This window comes from Seriola aureovittata, chromosome 8, assembly GCF_021018895.1.
Source record: "Seriola aureovittata isolate HTS-2021-v1 ecotype China chromosome 8, ASM2101889v1, whole genome shotgun sequence".
Lineage (NCBI taxonomy): Eukaryota > Metazoa > Chordata > Actinopteri > Carangiformes > Carangidae > Seriola > Seriola aureovittata.
In genome coordinates this window covers 6,216,758-6,238,136 of record NC_079371.1, presented here as the reverse complement: position 1 = coordinate 6,238,136, position 21,379 = coordinate 6,216,758, and the positions used below count along the sequence as shown (strand labels likewise).

At 38.9% G+C, this 21,379-nt stretch overlaps 1 protein-coding gene and 1 long non-coding RNA gene across 3 annotated transcripts in view; one reads left to right on the top strand and one right to left on the bottom strand.

The window, feature by feature from the left end:
• LOC130173549 (uncharacterized) overlaps window positions 1-21,379 on the top strand; it is an 83,340-nt gene that overhangs the window by 7,104 nt on the left and 54,857 nt on the right. The gene's annotated exons all lie outside the window — the stretch shown is intronic.
• gfra4b (GDNF family receptor alpha 4b) overlaps window positions 8,540-21,379 on the bottom strand; it is a 44,303-nt gene continuing 31,463 nt past the window's right edge. For both annotated transcript variants that reach the window (XM_056382929.1, XM_056382930.1), the window contains 7 exons: window positions 20,173-20,448; window positions 19,818-19,898; window positions 16,808-17,153; window positions 15,918-16,027; window positions 13,891-14,025; window positions 11,094-11,260; window positions 8,540-9,815 (listed from right to left, as the gene is read on the bottom strand). In XM_056382929.1, coding sequence (XP_056238904.1) covers window positions 9,672-9,815; window positions 11,094-11,260; window positions 13,891-14,025; window positions 15,918-16,027; window positions 16,808-17,153; window positions 19,818-19,898; window positions 20,173-20,448 — 1,259 coding nt within the window. In that variant the 3' untranslated portion in view covers window positions 8,540-9,671. The remainder of the gene's footprint in view (window positions 9,816-11,093; window positions 11,261-13,890; window positions 14,026-15,917; window positions 16,028-16,807; window positions 17,154-19,817; window positions 19,899-20,172; window positions 20,449-21,379) is intronic.

The following is a 21,379-nucleotide window of genomic DNA, read 5'->3' as shown; positions in this document are numbered from 1 at the left end:
TGGTTGTCTACACTAGAGATGTGCCTACAGCTTCGTATGTTCCATTAAACCGTTATTGACAACCTGCCATACTCAGGGTTTCAGGGTATTATCAAGAAATACAAATTTCTGAAGTTAGGAGCTGACACTGGAAACTTTCCTTTCTAGGTATTTTTAAGAATATTGCAGTCCTAACATTTGTCAGTGTACCGCTCTGCAGAGCCTTGGATTATGTTGAGTGACAACATTTTTCAGCTTTCAGTACTAACCTAAAACAAAAAATTCTTACTATAGTATCTGCACATGGCAACTGCAGTGTGATTAAAGCTGGTCTAATCAATATTTTTTATACAAACAATAAGTAAATGAATACATTTAATGTGAAAGTCTAAGCAGGCGCCCCATGTGTAGAGGCTACAGTCCTCGCTGCAGTTGGCCCCGGTTCGAGTCCTACATCGGACAGCCTTTGCTGCATGTCATTCCCCCTCTCTCTGCCTCCCCATTTCCTGTCTCTCTACTGTACTATCAAATAAAAGCATAAAAAAGCCCAAAAAATATACTTAATAAAATAAAAATAAAAGCTATTAAGTGGATTTGCAGAATATTATGTCACAGTAAAGTTGAACTTTTGGATATAAAATGTGACCACTTCATTTTATCCAATTAGACATTTGTGTGAAATTTTGTCATAAATGTTTGAGTTATGGCCCAAATATTGTGTTTTGTAAGGTCACAGTGACATTGACCTTTAACCTGTTATCACCAAATTCAGATCAGTTGCTGTGAAAGTGAAATATTTTGCAAAATTTTAAGAAATTCCCTGAAGGCATTCCTGAGAGATTGCATTCAAAGAGTGGCATTTGCTCGGAAAATGGCCTCCATGGGGACAATTTTATGTGTCAAGCAATCTAGTGAGCTCCCATGAGGCCGCAGTTGGGGCCCACAGGGGTAAAGGCCAGTGAAAGATTGGTGAATAGTGGGCAGTCATTACTGTCCAGCTGCTCCCCCTCTGACGCTGTCCTGCTCAGGGACATGAAGGCATCTTCTACAGTGCAGCTGCTGGCAACTGTAACAAGAATTCATACACAGTGAGAGTTAAACCTTCATGCTTACATGCATCAGTAAACTCTACACACATGCACACATATATTATTTGTAGGTACACTGAGTCATCTTCCATGTCAGACAACAAACAGTAGGATGAGAAAAAGAAATCACCTTTACAAGACAGATTTGTGCATGCGTATTCATGCGAACTCACACAAAGACACGGATATGCATGGACACACACAGATTACAGACAAAAACAGATGTCTGCAGACATACGCCTACATGCTTTGCACACATACGCATGAAAACACAGAATTGCCTACAAACACAGATGTGAGCAGACAAACGTGAATGTACTCGTACATCTGGAGGAGTATGTCTGCTTTCAACTCATGGAGACACTTAACCAGAGATCAAAATACACAGTTTTATCCCACAGATACTCGCTACCGCACATAAACAAGTGGATCAGTCCATTAATGGAGAGAGGGAGGTAGAAACAGAGGCAAGGAGGTTTTATGACGGAGTCAAACAAGACAAAATCTCGACATAATTACACATTTCCCCAAGAGAAGTCTACTTAACACAGACCATACAAAGCATGATCCCAACCCTCTAGGATATCCATGTTTTTGAAGAAAGGATTACAAACATCACACTGCAGTGTAATAATGACTTTGCATTAGATTTGCCTCACAATGAGTATATTGGACAGCATGGGTGATCTGACACTTGCAGGGAAACACAGTGTCCTTCAGACAGATTGTTAGTACTGAGTTACATTGATTAAAAACCATACTGAGTAAACAAGCCCCTTTGTGGGGATTGCAGGTTCCAAGACACAGGCATTATATACAGACTTTTACATGGGTATACAGTCATAACCTGCTGCATGTTACCTTTGCTTATTATAGTGAAGGTTGTTCATTACATTGTGTTTAACACATCTTAAATAGGCTGAATTTTAGCAGTAATTTTTTACCATTATACATATGGTGAAGTTTTAGTAAAATATCATGATCCGTTCCTTTAAAAACTATTGAAATTGACATTCTAATAAGAGATCTCACTACAACATTTTATTTTGCTTTGGCCGGAAACTTGTAGTGAACAGTTGAAGTCCTCCTGTCGCTTTGCTATTTAATCATCATTATTACTCATTTCCCGAGCACAGTTTTGATTTACAGTTCATACGGTATTCTGAGAGTGAACCTTGAATGGCTTTTGTTTGTGATTGCAGTGAGCTTTAATCATGCTTATCATTGGAAGTGAAATTGTGTAGCTGCTACTATCAAGTCATTATGTTGGTAAGGAAAGCAGTGAGAAAATTAAGTTGACATATCACAAACCCTGGCTGTACTTTGTCGCAGTGTTTACAGCAATTAGTGGGAGGAATCAATTTCAGTTCTTCTTTGCAAACACTAGATATGGAAAAAACATAGGAACTAAATGGAGTCTGAAAAAAACACAAGTAATGAAAGTGTGTTGATATGTTGCAGGTAAAATGATCCAGTGGTAAATGGCAAGAGGTTTCAATACCCAAGAGCAACATTTGATTGTTGCTATTGATCGGTGTTGGATTCAGAGCCACCATTGGGGCAGAAACTGTGGTGAATAAAGGGGTAAGGGCTACAGGGGTGAATGAATCCAACTGATACTCCCTAACACACACACAAAAATACAGGGCATATTAGAACAGAATGAAACAAAGAAAGTAGCAGCAGATAACATCATATTTCTTCCTTTGCTTTGTGTTTCAGGATATTTTATCTGCCCAATTCATGAGGCAGTTCCTCCATCTAGGGCTGATAACCTAAATAAGCAGTGAGCCATCTTTGCTTCAAAACTACATAAGATGTTTTACCTCAAAGGAGGTCACAGACGAACCTGAAATACTAAATCATATTAAATCTGAAACAAGATTTCTGGTAAGACCATCAAAGCCAGCCCAAGTTGTTGCCACAGGTATTTGTAAATCCCACATTTTGCAATATATGAGTCCTAGCACCATATCATGAAAAACCCAGTGAGTGTAGGGGGTTTTCAAATAACTATCCAGTGGATTAAAATATGATGCTTTAGTCATTGACAGTATAGTGGATATGACAGTTGAAGATATACGGTATACATGTAGGGTTATGAAAAGGCTTCACTCCAGTGATCAGTATTAGAAGTTATGTTCAGGATGCACTTTTAGATGCATTAATTCAGGCAGTTGCTGTCTTATTTAATAGCGATTATGATGATTATGATTTGAAAACCCCTAGTTGATGAAGGTGACAATTAATGTGCAAATAATTCATTACCTCTTGCATATCGTGACTTCCAGTCTTGTACTTGTGATATTCGTGTTTGCAAATAGTACTGCAAGATACAGCATTTCTAATGACTGCTTTTATTTTTTACTTAAAACATAACATTAACACTTATCCAAAAGTGAGAATATGTTTATCTGCTCCCACTGGTTTCTCTTGTTGTGGAGTTTTTTGTTTTTTTTCTGAAATCTACAGTGAGATGACAAACTGCATTAGTTTAAGCTAGGTGTACCTAATGAGCTAATACATCAGTCCTGAGTGTATATTGGATTAACAAGCAATCTTACTCTTTCTAAAAACACTTACAGTGTCTGGGTTTTAGTCACTTATCCTGCATTATTATTATTATTTTTATCATTTTGAGTTACGCCTCAAGCTTGTGCTCAAGCTGTGGGTACACACTAAATGCAAAATCAAGTAATTTTTTGTTGTCACATTTTGGCACATGGAAAAAGATACTCTTTCTCCCCAGAAAAATAGTTTATATGTACTTCTAATTTGCAGCAGCAAGGTTTGCAAAATGAACTCTCCAACTGAAATCGCAATATCTGCCAAAATAATCGCGATATGATTTTTTTTTTTTTTTTTTTTGCAAGTCGTGCAGCTGTAGTTTAGAGCATGTCTGGAGAGGTACTTTAAAATGCCTGTTTTACCATGGCTGCTGTTTGTGATGATCTAAAAAATATGGCCACTGGGTCACATTCAGCTTTAAATTTGTGTCAGCTGTGCCAAACTGTCGCTCTTAATTCACATTCTTGAATATTTTAAATAGCCCCGTTCCCCTGATTCTGTGTTGTCATTCATAAACTTGTGAAGACTCTGTTTAAATCTAGCATTAGTTTCATATACATATACATTTATGAAACGCAACTAGCCCTCTTATGTTTTGTGATTCAGAGTGTAATCAACCACAATGACCGCCAACGACCTGCACTACATAGATTGACATTAATAGCAAAGATGAGATGTGACAAACCCAGGAAAACTGGAAGTGGAGTTGAGGGTTTCCTCTAGGCAGCGGGATTCAATAGTTATGAATTTGACCTTCATCAAACATGAATGTTTAAATCAAAATCATTCTTGTTTGCATATTTCATGACCTCCATGACGTTTTCTTTGGGAGAGTTTTAATCTTCATGCGCACTGTGGTTATAACTGGAGAGACAAGATTTTAGAGGAGTGAACTTCCAATTTGATGAATTGTATCATGGGTCATCAGCGATAAGAGATGACTTTAAACCATGTTTGTTTTTTCCAGAACGCTGCACATTGAAAATGAAAAAGCATCACTCATGGAGTGATGAGTCTGGTATAAATCAGTTTAGCAGATCATATTTTGAGCATTCGGATTCATCACAGCAACCTGTTTCTCATCTACACTTGAAGTTTAATGAGCACAGTCCCTCTCTGTGATACTCTAGCTGATTGGTGCAGTATCACCAGGATGCAAATTTCTTGACTTACAGTATTTTTGATAGAAATCTTTGTAGGTCTGACCCCCACCTTTTCCCCATGCTGAGTAAGGACTCCTTTCTGAAGTCATAACTCTGAGCCTCAGACAACTATCCACCTGGCTAATTTTTCACCCTGAGCTTAATAACTTTTATATCAGTGTTCTCCAGTGTTTATGCCTTTGCTTTTTATTCATAAGTGCTGTTGACTTTGAGATGATGTCAGTATTCCTGTACATACATATTTTTGAGTGAGGCATGCCGTAGACAAAATGTGACTGAGTTTACTGCCATGGAAAGGGACTTCAGCTGTGATGTAGATTAATTATCCAGTAACAAACACTCCTGCAAAGGTGGCTTTAGACCTAACAATGACTTAATTAGTCAATTAACAGAAAATTAATTTCCTACAATATTGAAAATTGATTAACTTCAATTGTTTAACCAAGTAAAAAAGAAAAAAGCCAAACATTAGCATGTTCCAAATGGAATTTAAGGTAAACACAAGAAACTTGTGCTACAGAAAATGGACCAGACTCAGTGAATAGCTCCTTAAGCTTAACATGTCCTATGATAACTATTAATTTAGCTATACAGACTAATGAGCAGTGATAACTAACATGTCTTTTGGGTCATCAGGTGGGAACCTCCTTTCACCAGTGTTTTGCTTAGTTGGTCCCACGACACCTCCAGGAGGCTAGACAGTGATCACTGGTGTCCCAGAGTCACTCCCCTAAAGCCAGCCATCACTGCTCCTCACACCATGACTATTTTCTTTATCTTGCCTATGCTACCACAAACCACACCATCATCAACTCTGACAAAAAACACTAACAGATTCAGATTCAGCAAACTCTTTAGATTTTGGTCTGTTAATCAAACAAAATAAGCCACTTGGAGACGGCATCTTGGGTCAAAGCCATTTTTCACTATTTTGTGGACTTTTCATATATTAAATGACTAATTGGTTATTCAAGAAAAAAAATCAACACATCAATCAGTAATGAAAACAGTTAACCCTAGTTGCAGCTATAGGTAGCAATAAATTTAATCCCACTTACAGTTGTTTGTGGCAATCAGGACATATATATATGCATTTTCAAAACATGAAAGAGGGAATTGTTTGAGCCCAAACTGCAAGTCTAACAGTTTAATGACTGAAAAATTATTTAATGTGTCAAGGATAACACTTGAAAATCATGACAACATAATGCCAAACACATACAACCTGCTGTACATCACCAAAGAAGAACATTGGTCAAACACTGAAAATAACAGGCATATGTCAGGCATATACAGTTTGATGAGAGCTGCTATAGTTGGTGTGTAATATGACCAACCATTGTAGCATTGTTTTGTAAGGGTGATTTAGTCCACTTTTCCTAGCAGCATGGCTCTTGAGATGTTTTAGTTTGATGATCGATTGGTCCGCCACTTTGGTCCAGGCTGAAAAATCACAACAAGTATTGGCTTGATCAGCATCCCCCTAGGATAAATTGTAAAAACTGGAGATCCCTTAACTTTGTGTTGCATGACACATCAACATCAGATCATAATTTTAATTTGTCAAATACTTTATGGCCAAATACTGCACTGGCATTCAGTCTCAGTTGTACTTTTTGTTTACTGTTAATTAGGAATGTTGGTATGCTAAAATGCTAAACCAAGATGGTGAACATGGTATACATTACACCTGCTAAACATCAGCACTTTAACACTATCGTGAGAAGGTTAGCATGCTAATGTTAGCGTATAACTAAAACCACTACTTTTCATTTATGATACAGCCTCACAAACCCAATGGCTGTACAGTTTAAAGGTGTTTCCAGAAGGCAAGTGGTTGCCGCCGCTGCCTCCATTGTTTCCAATGTAAACACAGCAGCAGATGTGTTGTTGAGGTCAGTGGCAGCAGCAAGAAAAGGGTGGGCGCCTTCTGGTCCCAGAAATGTGCATGGTTCTGTGCCACCTCTGTCAGAGTCCATGATGGTTCAGCGTTTGTAAGTTGCAGCCACAGCTCTCTGTTTGACCATGGCAACCACAGAAACGTAAAGTATTGGAGCAACATCAGCTTCCAAGTCTTATCCAGTCTGGGGCAATAAACAAACAATAGTTACCAAAACTTGCTTCTTCTCGCAAAATGTTGTCAATTTTAAACAACAATGCATTGTGGGGGTAGCCTGTTTGTTGTAAAATGTTTTACAATATTTAGAACGCTAACTTGTTTAAAGAATAATTACAGCGTGAGCTAATTCATAACATTTTCTTACATTTGGCAACAATATGAGAACATGTATGTATGTTTGTTAAAAATAATCCTACTTTGATTTAAAATAACTCTTCCATGATTAATTACATACTAGCAGTACAAAAAATGAACATAAAATATCTCAATCTGTATGAAAAGTACTAAAAAGCCTGTTTAAAAACAAAACTGTAAGGGGATGCATTGAATAAGCAAAATCCCAAATCACATTTGCATTGTTCTTTTAAGCCTATAATGTAAATGATAAATGGACTTGCACTATATAGTGATTTTCTAGTCTTACTGACCACTAAAAGCGCTTTACAATACTTGCCACATTCACCCATTCACTCACATTCATATGCACAGTCACTGATGGAATAGCCATCTGGGGCAATATGGGGTTCAGTATCTTGCCCAAGTATACTTCGACATTTGGCCTGGAGCAGCCGGGGATCAAACCACCGACCTTCTAATTAGTGGACGACCCGCTCTATCTCCTCAGCCACAGCCACCCCTATGTACATGTATTTTTTTATTATTTTTTTTTTTTAGAAAAAAATATTCTGTTTCAGTCACAATTGCTGTAATTTGTCATTGGTTCATTGGCAGTATTTTTTCCTCTTGCTGCCTCATGATCCCTGACGGCATATTGTTTGTTGCAACCTCACCTTTAACAACTCTAACAAGAAGATAATTACATCATCCTGAGTCACAATCTGGTGTTAATTATGTGGACTGCTGTGCTCTGTTGTATGTTTCCAGCTAAATGTAAGCAGTATAAGAGTCGAAAATTCTGGTTATTAAGTCAAGTTATCATCAGCAGAAATCAGCCACTCATCATCATTACTTGTAGCCTATAATAGTAGCTATTTTCATGTATTAATCTTTTTAAAATTACACTGGATTCTGAACAAACTCTACAACTTGCCAGATGCTTTACTAGAATTATGCACTGCACTGGGCCAGTTATTTAATGAAAACTTCTTGTATATCATACCTGTCTCACCCACTCGTGCTCAAGTCTGGCCATTAATTCCAACATTTTGTTATTTAGTCTTTGGCAGCTGGCTGCAGCTACCTGACTGAATGAGCTGTTGAGTAAAGTACTGTTACAAATAGGTGTCAGGTGATGGATAAATTAAAATTTTAACATACACAATAAATACTTACAAGTTCGTATGTTGCAAGGTCTTCAGGGTTGAACTTTGTTTCTAAGGGCCTTAAAGGACTTTGTTTGTGGTCGAGGAACAGAAAGATAACAGCACTGAAGTTCTAGCACCTGGTGAGATGTTAGTTTGAGGTCACAATTTGCTGGATTATGCTGTAAATCCTGTTATATTCTCTATTCAAATGATGTTCTCCTGGAGGTCATGTGAGTGTTAGTTTAGGTAAACATGATATTCATTTGTGTCTCTTGTGTTTCCTCAGAGGAAGTAACTGATAGTGTTCACTTCAATAGAACCGATGGAATCAAAAAAAAAAAACATGAAGCTAATGCATAAACATAATGATCTGAGAACTTTTTATTTGCAGCACCTCTGGTCGTTTTCAGAATTCAGTGGCAAGTTCCCAGAACAGAAAGTACTGAATCATTCATAACTGTCTAATCTCAAACAGGCTCTGCACTGGTGGTGGCGACGCTCAATACGTCAAACCATTCACTTCCCTCTCTGGCACAAAAACTCAGAACCCCATATAACAATGTTCACATACACAATGAGAAAGAAAAGGGTAATACGTTCACAAACACATTGTACAGCAGCTACAAGTAAAGAGTTACTGCTTTTCTGATAATTTCCCTTCAAATCCAAGAACATGTCTTTGCTGATAAAGACCAATGACTTGTGTTTTTTTATGAATAGGTTCTATAGCTTTAGCAAAGACAAATAAAGTGGTGTGAAAGAGCTTGTCAAAGGGTAAGAGTCAGATGGAGAGGACGATTATTATGTCAAGGTTGATGTTATGAACTGTGGTTTCCCACATCTCCTCTAGCCTTTGTCCAGGATGTCTGAGCAAAATGTCGCTCCATTGTCTCTCCGTCACTCCCATATTCCAGTATTGATCAGAAATAATGGTAGTCTTTCAGTCACTTGAGGAGAGTGGTATTAAAGCCACATATACTTCAGTAGCTTTCCACTCACTTTGCTCACTGAGTTCAGAGCGGACACAGAGTTCAGTCGTTTACTTCAACCATTTTCCTTTTTACAGTATTTCAAATAAGAGCTTCTGTTGTTAATACAAATCTTCACAGGTACCCACATACTTTCTGTCTTGGTATCATACATATCTGCTTTATATTTCCATAATAACTCTTGAAAATTGATACAGTTGGATAGCTGAGAGCTGGGTTAGTCCATAAAAGCGGTACTCTGACTTCATTTTGGCTCGACTTGATCGCAATGACAATGTACAAATGTACAGACTGGCTTCAATCTGCAGAAGTCTCCCACAGTCTGAGTGAGAGCCCCGGCAGGTGGAACTGGACCACAGAGACGCAAAAATAGAAAAACAGAACTGCTGTACATATTTAGAGGGAGGAGAAACTCCACACAGTCCATTTTCTTCTGAACTGCACTGGTCCTCCCATCTGCTTGGTACTAGGAGGGTCCTCTGCACGCTTCCCTGCAGGCTTTAGTGTCCATTGTTTAGCAGATGAAGGAGCAGCAGCAGAAGGCTGAAGGCAGCTTGAAGCATTAGGCTAGGAGGTGAAGCAGAGTTTGGGAGGCTGTTGGAGGGCAGGGTGGACTGACCCAGTAGCAGTTCATTTCCCAGGGCCTGGGAGGAGACAGAGAGATCAGTTTTTGGATAGCCCAGTGCTAAGAATCTGTGGATATTGTATTATGTTACAAACACTCTGTTGAGTTCAAGACAGGCTACAGATATTCTGTCTGAGGGTTCATCTTAGAACTGGATGTCAAGATTAATAATGGGGTTAAGGTAAAGGCAAAGACTGGCGCTAGGCTACGGTGGAGGTTAGGGCTACTTTAACCAGTCACAAGACCCTCGGACGCTGTACTTTTGCCCTATGACAGGAGTTGACAAGTAAGTTTGGCCTTAATAATAAAGCATAGCTGCTAAAAACAAACTTCCTCGCACTTTTATTTTGTAGGCTGAATCGCTAAAGAGGAAGTGATTCTGTGGGTAACTCTTGCTATGATGGAGATCTATTTTAGCACTGGGCACTGGGCACTGGCTACAGTGCAGCCCGCGGCCTGATTCTTGAACGTTTGTGTCATTCACTCTCAACATGGATAAAAGTATAACAACCATTCTTCATGTGAGGGTAGATTCTCTATTTGGACATTATAACTAAATGTGGGACTGTCAGTCTGATTTTGTAAAATTAAAATAAAAAGAATATCTGATTATCAGAATAATCTGAAGGGCCAGATATTATTGCTGGCATGCCAATTTTGGTCCGCAGGCCACCACAAACAATTATTACTTTCTGTTTTTCACGACTTGTGAGCTTTACATAAATGATCCTTAAAGTGCCATAGACCAACTTCACTGTTCCAACAAATATTTACATATGAAATTATGTTTTTATTACTCTCCACTCCTAATTTGATTCGCTGTGTTTACAGTTGGAAGAGCAGTAGTTACTCCAATGGACCAACATTATGGAACATGTCAGAGAATTTGTCAAACTACGTGAGCGAAGCAAGTGAATTTGGAAATGACAGTCTTTATGTCAGGACATCATGAACTCTCCCTGATCGATGCTCATTTTAGTTTCTGACCCACCAAATGCATCCATCAAAAAACATGATAATCAATCTGACATGTTTTGAATTAAAGCTAGTGTGTGTAAAATTTGAAAATGTACCACTTGTACCACTTTGGCACCCCCCCCCCCCCATGGATCCAGCAACACTGAGAATGAATTGTTGAAAGCATCGCACACTGTGGCTTTAATATTTTAAAATGGCAATATCGTTGCGGCACTTCTGAGTCATGCTTTCTTCTGGTGTCAGGAATGGTTTCACTGCTGGATGTATAATTGTGTGAGCTGCTAAAATCGACCACTAACCATGACAGAAAAGTGCACACCTGTGTTGGTATAATTGTATCCAGAAGGCTCCTCATCGTTTCTATGGTTTCTGGTGGAGAAGTGGTGCTCCTGTTCTCTCTGCTGCTGTGGCCGAGGCTGGGTGTAGTGGGCTGGTTGAGAGTCGGCTGCTGGTCTGATTCGCTTCCAAACGTCATGAGAGCATTCCCTGAAACATGAGACAAAGCAGTTAAAAAAAAAAAAAAAAAGATGGTATTAGACCTCAGCAGCACTGTCTTGATATGTTTTCATCGAGTTCCACTCATGTCTTATTCAATCATGGGAGATGCCTCTGGTTCGGAGTTGTACATTTTGCATGCAAGCTTTTGCTGGGCCAGAGCTAGTTTGGACTTGGTCAGCAGCAGAGAGAAAAAAATAGAAAATAATCAGTATTCTCTTCAAGTATCCAAACTGCACCTGCCTCTCCACATCGACCTCATTAACTCATAGACCATTTGCACTGGCCAAACAACTCTGAGACCTCTCTGTATCTGTTCTAGGCAGGGGGCCCGAGGAAAGACTGGCCAGAGATTCACCTCGCTGCATACACCAAGCAAAGATACTCATGGTGTGTACAGGTTTCAGCGATAGATATATTTACCCACTGAGGGCCATAATAAGGACCATTAATTATTCACACTCAAGAGCAGATGTCATAAGAAGAAGGGTGTTAGAGTGAAAATTAGAGAAGACGCAATAAATTACAAGACACACGTGGGACCTCGGGATTAAGGTTGATGTAGCGCCCTAATATGAAATGATCTTACGTGCTTCACCTTCTATCCATATCATTTTCATTATTTATACAGTATAATTTATTGTATATACTGCTATTTCCTCTGGTTCTGAATTGCCCAGCTCACCTTCATGAATCTGTAATCAACACCCTGGTAATATGGTAAAGAACTGGTACCATAGCACACCCAGTGCAATACATTCATTGTGTTCAATTACGCCCTCAACTCAACTCAAAATGTTTTTAGCCACGTGGATCCATGGCAATATCAGTCAGTTGGTCAGTTGACTGAAATATCTCAAAAACTACTGGATGGATTACCATTCAGTTTTGCACATGTGTTCATGGTTCCCAGATGACAAATCTTACTGACCTTTGTAATCCCCTGATTTTTCCTTAGTGTTAATGAGCGTTTTATAAAGGAAGTTTCCATGAGTTTGTTTTCTAACTTTCTCCATCAAAAACAGGAAAGAAAAAGAAAACACGTACATCATGTGGAGGAGATTTAATAAATATACCATTACCTAAGAATTGCAGGGCCATTTTACTTATAATTCACTAAGAAGTGATTGAACACCCAGGCAGAATTACCAAGGAAACAGCGTGAAGGGGATGATTAATAACAAAAGGGGATGAAGTGAGGAAGTAAATGAGAGAGAGGGAAAGAGAGAGATAGGGAGAAAGAGCGCATACTGTAATTCTACAAAATGCACAGGATCTTTCAGTTCAATTCATCTCGCTCTGCTGCTGTTCGACAATGCTGGGAAATATCTGTCTCAATGAAACCTGACAGCTCTTTCCTGTCACTTTCTTTTATCATTACTTTCTTTGCTTTTCATTTCAAGTCTGTTTGAATGTTCCCCGTTGCAGGTTATCAGTGCAAATTATTCTGATTAGGGAAGGACGTTTGCGTATTTCATTTCATAATCGAATAACTCTGGCTGTATCAGTAGTTGAGTGGAACGATATGAAAGTGTAGAAATCCAAACAAACGAGTGAGGTATTCATGGAACAGTATTTGTTTCAGCCATGCAGTGTTGGGGTTGTATATCTGTTATATCTGTTTTTACTCTGAAGTCCTACATTGTTCACACTGAGAACGAAAGTGTCCATATGCTGACTTTTTTTGTCTGAGGTGATAATGTCAAAACCAACATTAAGAACCTCTCACTGACTTAATCATGAATGACAGTTCATGAACTGTCCCCTTAAAAAGACAGTACCTTGTGTTCAGTCATGTGCGTCCACCCTGTCCGACTAAAGTTAGTCCACGTTCACTCAAAGCGAAGCTGGTGTTATGGATGACACGAGCGCAAACGCTGAGCCTCAACATGAGCAGCCTATACCTAAAAAGAATGCCGTGTCCATCGCTTGGTCAGATTTTGGCAGAAAGAAAGAAGAAGAAGAAGAAGAAGCCAAAAAGCCGAAAAATAGTCACATGGCCCCCTGTAAAACTGCAACTTATCCTTTCTTGCTGGGAGGTGGATTTTATTACCTTTTGGACAAAGCAAGGCAAGCTGTTTTCCCCCCGTTCCCTGGTCTTTGTGTTAAGCTAACTGGATGTGGCAGTAGCCTTACTTTTATATCACAGATATGAGAATGGTATCCATCTTGTCATCTAACTCTCAAGAACAAAGCAAAGAAATGTGTTTCCCAAAATATATGACACGGTGCAACATGTTCTAAACATTTATCATTGAGGAAACTGAAACAATAAATTAAATTTCAGTAGCCAAAATGTTCATCACTACAATTTGATCATTCAGTTTGTCTCACTTTGTTGACCTAGTATTCCTGTAAAGAGACTTAGTCCTTTACAGACTGAGTCATAACTGGAAACAGATCTAATTGTTGCCTGGAAAAAAACATAGATTATAAAACATCATAAAGTTGCAGATAGTGAGAGAGTCAGCGCTGTCCCTTGAACCGCTACGATACCGATTAAACAAGACATTAAAATCGCAGGAAAAACTTTATCCCCCATCATATGAAAGCAAATACCTCTATGTAAACACAACCCATTACCGCAAAGTCCATTACATTGCGGACAGAGTGACACTCACGGAGACAGATGTTGTCGGTGAAGGATCCCAGGAAGTTGTCACAGTCCTCTCTCTGGCTCCCACTGGCTGAGCAGGAGCACCATGGAGCCACGCTGGACGTGGAGTTGTCAACATAGTTGGGAGTTATTGTACTTCCTGCAGAGAGACCGCACCAGGCCTCCATCAGTATTAAATATTCATTCTCCTTTGAGTTGTTACACTGAGTTCGTAGTGCTTCATTTTCCGGGACATTAATGGACACTGCATTTCCTATAGGCTGACCTGATGTAAAGGGGGGATAACGTTCTAGTATAGCTGGTTAAACTGGCTGCACACTCACTTGTTTGTCCTAAAAGAGAGATAATGAGAAATACTTCTTCTATTTCGGGTCACAGAAGTCTCTGGCATTGCAATTTTTTTCCATAACTGTTTTTTTTTTTTTTTTTTTTTTTTTTCTCTCAACATAGTGGAGGTGAGATTTCAAGTGCTTTAATAAATACGAGACAGAAATGAAAATGCCAAGTGTGTGTTAGTGCTGAGGGGCACCATTTGAGGTTCTTGAAGTGCATTACATTAGTGTCTCTCTCCAATGTGTGGAAAAGAAGTGGCTGTTCTTTTTCTTTTACCGACTGTTATAAAAACAAATTAAACACACATTGCATCATATAAACAGCCTTTGTTTTTCTGTAACGAGAGATTTTTATGCTTTTTTTTGAACATATAAACTTTTTGTCTTTTTAGTTTCATTATATTCTCCAACTCACTCCTAACCTCTTCTGTATGTATGAATTTAGCGCTCACAGATTCCTGCCTCTTTATCCTTCTATCCCACAGCAGTTCAACATTCACAAGAGCTTGCTCAGAGTTCAGTTCACACTGATCAAAATTAACTAGTTGATGTTCATTGTTCACACTTATAAATTCTGAACTACATTCATAGTCTTAAAAATGAACTTCTTGATGTTCATTTGTTCTGTTTTTTTTTTTTTTTTTAAATGAGCTTCGCTGAGCTGTTCTTTTTCAGTAGATCCATCCCCAGCCCCCGGTCATTGCCACATCACTAACACACTACTGTAGAGTCACAGAGATATTACTTTTAAAAGCCAAGAAAAACCAATGTGAGTATATGTTTTACCACTTAAACAATGTGTCATAAAGCAGACAGGACGGGTCCATGATACCCTTAAAAAAAAAAAAAAAGCCATGAAATACTTTGAAAATAGACACGTCATTGAAAGTGCTTGGTTTTATATATTTTTTTTTCTTCAACTTGTAAATAAGTGTCTGTCTCTATTGCTCAACTTACCCAATATATTGTTTTGCTGTGCTGTTGGAGAAGGCAAGAGAGCACATGGTGTGCATCACTGTAACACAGCACAGCAGAGACGTGTTCACACATTCAAGCCTCTCATTCTTTTAAACTGTTGCCTGTCAGCTTCTCTAAAGCCTGCTAGTTCTCATTATAAATGATCTTAGTGTTGAAACACTAATTAACCTTGATCCTTGTCCCAAACGATGCCGTGTTGGGTCCTTGAATTTAAGGGAATTGGGCCTTGGAGGTCCTTGAAAAGTCCTTGAGTTTGATGTTTAAGAGAGTGTGGGAGGACAACTGAAAACACATCAGTTTGCAAATTTAATGCAGCTCTACATACATTTTTATTATGTGTGTGAAAATTATACATAGAGCGGAATACAGGCTGGTACAAACTCCACTACTGGCTTCATTACTGTCGCTAGCTGAAAGATGTGCTATGACTTCAGTTAGCATGCCGGCTGCTGTAAATACTTTGGTGCCACCATGAAACACATGTTTTTTGGCAGATGACAAACAGCCTTTTGGTTGGTGCATTGTTAACTCTTGTGCAAACGGTTAGGTTCAGATCCAAAATCATGTGCATGTTCATGCACAACACTGTCACACAGAATATGGCAAATACCTTCTTTCACGCGTACTGTCTCTTTCCTTCTCCACCTGTTCATTTCATTAAATCTTTCTTTCTCTTTTATAAGTTTTCTGGCTGTGTGTTACCTCTCAGGTGTGCACCTACCTATGAGCCCTGTGTAGGCGAGGAGACAGGCTCCATAGTTCCCTTGCTTGCAGCCATTGGCAGACGTTTCAGAGGGTTCGCAGTCGTACTGAAACTGTGCCAGACGAGACCTACAGAAATAGCAACAACTGCTTAGCAAAAACATGACAGATCCCTGTATTGTTTTATGTAAAAAGTTTTGCTGGTTCTTTTTTTTAATACATCCCTTCTACTATAACTTGGTCATTTAATTAAGAGTTTGCCACTCTGACATAAAGAAATATTGTTGGCTGTGGTGAAGACTGAAAGCATTGGCCTGTAATGTGAAAGTGATAGAAAGAGTAATATATTTCATCCCCCAGCCCTGGGATCATTAGTAAAGCCCTCTGAGTGTAATGGGGCTGTGAAAAATAATGGCCATGACCAGAGATAGCAATGAGCGATAACTCTGATCCATCTGGCTCTTTATCTGTGCTAAATATTTAATGTGTTATTCCAACAGGCTCTCTGGGGTGTTCTAACCAATGGTGGTAGAAAGCTTTAGGGTAAAACAGCAGGGCATTTTGCTGATTGAATGGCTGTTTATTTGGTTTCAATGAGCCATAATACTGAATAGTGCTGGTGCTAATATGTATGGTGAGTATATCTAAAATCTATATCCAAGAAATACTTCAATTAAAGTGGGCCTAATGAAACATTGGCTTTGCTGATTTGGAATATCATGAGAAAAGAGCTGGATCATAAAGCCCAACAAACCTGGGGATTATGATTATATTACAGCAATATGTTATTTTATCCATATGGGACCATGGCAAAGTGAGACATGATTTTAATATCTGTCGTAGACATGAACGACTGACATGGATATAAATGAGAACCAATTAAAAGCTTCTATTTAGCTCTGTGCTAACCTGCAGACATAGTCAGCTTTGCAGATCCTCATCTGTGTGATGCAGTTGGGTTTTTCTGGGCTTTCATAAGAGCAGCTGGGCACAATGGTCTGCCTCCGACGCTCTGCGCATGCTGTGTCCGTACAGGGGCAGAAGAGCAGCTCGTGTGTGTAATCGGCGGGAACACGGTCGAAGAACCTGCGCAGCGCCTTATTACATTTAGGTCGGTTGCACAGGCCAGACTTGGCAGTGGGTTTGATACAAGCTGAGACATATTCTGTGCGGAGCTTCTGGCACAAGTCGTCCACGTTGCAAGCCTTGGCCGCATCCAGGCAGCGATTCACAGTTGTCATGCCAACATCAGAGTCTGTGGATGGAAGTAAGGTCGAAGACAAGCGTAGATATTAGAGAAAAAAAAAAAAAAAAATCAGCAATAGAGCAAAAATGTTTTGTGTTTATGTGAATAAGAGTGTGTGTGTGACCTGTGGAATGTACTTGATTTATTTATTCAACATGCTGAGACATAATCTCATCTGGTAGGAGTTACAAAAGTTCAGACAGGCAGTTGGGAATACAAGTTCAGCTTCAAGGTAGAAGAGAATGTAAATAAACAATGGAGGTGCATTTCCTGAAGACCAGAAAAACAAAATTAGTAATAGGAGAGCAGTCTGCTCTCTGCACCAGTTATGAAAATTGCAAAATTTCATGTACTTTTTCCAACTGCTTTAAAAAAAAAAAAAAAATTCCAAGATTCAGAATTGTTGGATTTTTTTTTTTTTTTAAATGTTAGCACAAGACAAAGGTCTATACTTCTTGCATTTCTATCCTACTAATTAAAATGATTATGGTTTGCAGGCAAAGATTTTAAGTTTCAGATGTTAACCTACTGTGTGCCATTTTGCAGAAATACAGACTGCATCTATTTAGCACAGTGACGTCTCTCCACACTTTCTTAACTGTTGTCCTTGATCTGTAAAATGTGCGTCACTGTTATGTTACCATGGCTTTTCCTCCTTTTGTTATTTCATGGTTCTTGTAAGCGGCCGATCACATTTTTTATCAAATCAGACAATAATTCAAGGAGTTTCAGTGCTGGAGCAGTGTGGAAACCTAATAACAATGAGCATCTGGCTTAAAGGTGTGTTGCTCTGGCTTGTATTACCACTTACTATTTTGACCATTGTAGTTTGTACTTGATGTCACAGATGAGTCTTTTCTGTCACTAACATTATTGACCACTGTGTTATCAACTATGTAACTGAGAGTCGTATTTCTGACATCACAGATTAATGTAACTAGCAATTCAGAAGGAGACAGAGAGCAAGAGAAAGTGATGCAGGCGCGGATGTAAATAAGATCCGGGAAATGCATAAAAAAATTTGATATCCAATTATCTTAAGAAGCAGATCTGAACACAAGTCAGTGTTATGTGTTCTGCAATCGAAACATCAGTGTCCAACATCATGTTTGGTGTGTGAGTGAAACCTGGCACTTTGTGTGGCAACTTCTGAATGAACCTTTTGTTTACATGTTGCCTGGGAAATCAGCACATTGCTGAACTCTTGAAGCTGTTTTGTTTCAGAGATGATTCGTCAGTTTTCTGTAGTGTGTTTATAGCTTGGTGATGCTGGCAGGTGTTCTAGTTGGTGTGGTTGATCCAGACACAGTATAGCCGCCTACATGGGGCTTTGACTTTAGCAGCTTCAATTAAAACATCAATTTAAAGGCAAGTGACTAAGATTTTCTCAATAATCCAATCCTTATCATAACCCTAGGCTAGGTTTTACAGCTGCACCAATTAGTCAATTAATCAGTTATTTGATCAATAGAAAATTAATGGGTAACTATTTTGATAATCAGTCATTTCCTGTGTTTTATTTGCAGTTTTAAGATGCTATATTTGTGGTTTTAAGTATGAAAAAACATCTCTGAGGCTTCTCCCTGGAGCCCTAGTAACAACAGGTCAGTAAGGGCTGTATGATATGCAAAAAAAAAAAAAATCATATTGTGATTGTTTTGGCAGATATTGTGATTTCATTTGGAATCGTTGTTTTTTCATCTCATTTTAATTGAAAAAAAATGTTTAAATGATGATGTGATTTTATTTTTGGGTCTCCTTTACATCTGGAGAATATGATTTGTAGGGCGGAGCATCTCTGTACCACCACAACGCTTATGGTGCTCACAATGCACAACAATGATGTGACATATTTTACCTTAATCAAAAAAATTGCAGCTCCTGGGGTTTTTTTTTATATGGATATTGCACTTGGCCATATTGTGATTCTGATTATATTTCATTTAATTGTGCAGCCCTAGAGCCAATCAGAAGAGAGGCTCAGAGCCTCTCAGAGTCACCAAAGACTCTGAGAAAATGTGATTGATTAATGGTTCTCGGCAGATTAATTGATAGTCTTTTAGTTTTAGCCCTACTAAGGATCACTTGCCTTGCCCTAATTTTAATTTAAGCTAATGTTGTTTTACTTTCTTAAATGTAAGCTTCTGTAAATGTTTCACATGGTGAACATGTGAGAAAAGATATATTTCATATACAGCAAACATTGCGATCTGACAATGTTTGCTTTTTCTGTATCAACAAAATGTAATCTGCTTTTCAGAGTTTTGGTTTATTTTGATACATTTAATGAGATTGCATTTTTATAGCAGCCTGAGGCTATAAGAAACAACGCAAGATATGGGATTAATGTCATGTTAAGGCAGTAGTATTGAGAATGACAGTATTAGTATTCATTGACATTCACGGATTATGTTATTTCGGATGAGTCTGGGATATGAATGAAGCTGCCAGCCAACAACTTGAAGACAAAGATATAAATCTGGATGCTGGGATTGTGTTCAGATGAATGGTAAGACTTGTGTAAATGTGTGTCAGAACATAAGGGGCCTCTATTTGCCTGGGGCGTGCTTCAAGGAAAAATACATGATACATGGGAATCATATATTCTGGCTAGAGCGAAACATGTTGAAAGAGTAAAATGGTATAAAATAAGGTGAAGGTCATTGAACTTGCCAGCTGTGATAGAGGCCAAGCGGACATAGTCGTAATCTCTCTGCACAGTCTCATAAGGGTAACTCTCCACCAGGTCTAGTCCTGAAAGAATAAAAGACACAGATAGAAACATTGGCTTGAATGATGTAACACCATGATTCATCACAAGTGTATGAAACACAAATAATGTTCTCATGTAGTCATTTTCATTTAGCCCCTGAGGCTCCAGTCGACTAAATTATACAGACAGGCAGACAGTTATTCATATTATTTTTTGGGAACCAGTGTTCAACGGCTCCTTTATGTGAATAAAGGAAGTTCTGATTTGCAGACTGTATAGAAAAATCTTGTTTGCTGCAATCGAAGAACCACTTACCGTGTATGGTAGACTGATGAAGGCTCCAGTAGATGCTCAGGCAGTTCTTCTCCTTCTTCATGCCTCGTTTACACTGGCAGCCGTGCAAGGGGCTGGACAGTAGGGCGGACACTGCATTGGCACACTGGCTTCTGGCACCGGGGCCCAGCTTCATGTTGCCATTGCCCGCCACACACTGACGCAGGGTCCGCAGACGTGGACTACAGGTCTCATCACTCGAGCATGAGTCTCCAGCCACCAAGCAGTCCCTGCTGGCCAGTATAACCTCCAACAGAGCTGTGAGAGAAGATATCAACAGGGAGCAGAACGATGAGGAGACTTGAAATGGCAGTTGAAGTGTAAGGTAATTAAATGAGATGGGAAATTAAGCTAAAAAGTCAGACCCAAATGTCAGGGATAGGCGGAGGAGAAGAGGGTGAAGAACATTTTGAGAGAAAAGTGCTTGTGTAATTCTGCAAACATGATAACGCAGAGGTGTCTTGCAAGTCTGTAATCATTACAGCATTCCTCTAATAGCAAGCAGTAAAATATCAATTCTTCTCTTTGCTCTGTTGCTTCAAAAGTTTGGATGCATCATGCATCTTAAGTTTGGTGAAACTGTGAACAGGCATCCAACATAATGTGCTGGTTACACTGTTCAGGCTGAGGGACAGTGATTAAAGATTTATGATTTATGTTTTATTGACAGTATTTAGTCTTTTAGCCACAAAAATAGCCTAGCTGTCAGTATAGAAATGTCATTCTGTCTGTCCACTGCTTAAGTTCAGAAGAAATATTTCAAAAACTATTGGATGGATTGCCATGAAATTTTGTAGACATTCATGGTTCCCTGAGGATGAATCCTAATGACTTTGTTGGTCCCCTGACTTATCTACCATCAACATGAGGTTAACATTTGAGTGAAATATCTCGAGAGCTATTGTATGATTGCCGTAACACTTGGTGCACACGTTCATGTTCCTCTCGTGTTGATTTGTAATATTTTGGTAATCTGGTTTTTCATCTAGTACTATAATCAGGTCAAAATTTTAATTTATTTATCACTTTGATTTATGACCAAGTACCTGCAAAACTAATGACATTCCCATCAGCTTGGGCTGTATTTTGTGTTTAAACATTAGCATGCTCACATGCAAAAAAAGGTCCATGGTAAACATTACACCTGCCAAATATTAGCATGTTAACTCCTAGTCTTGTTTTTCTATTG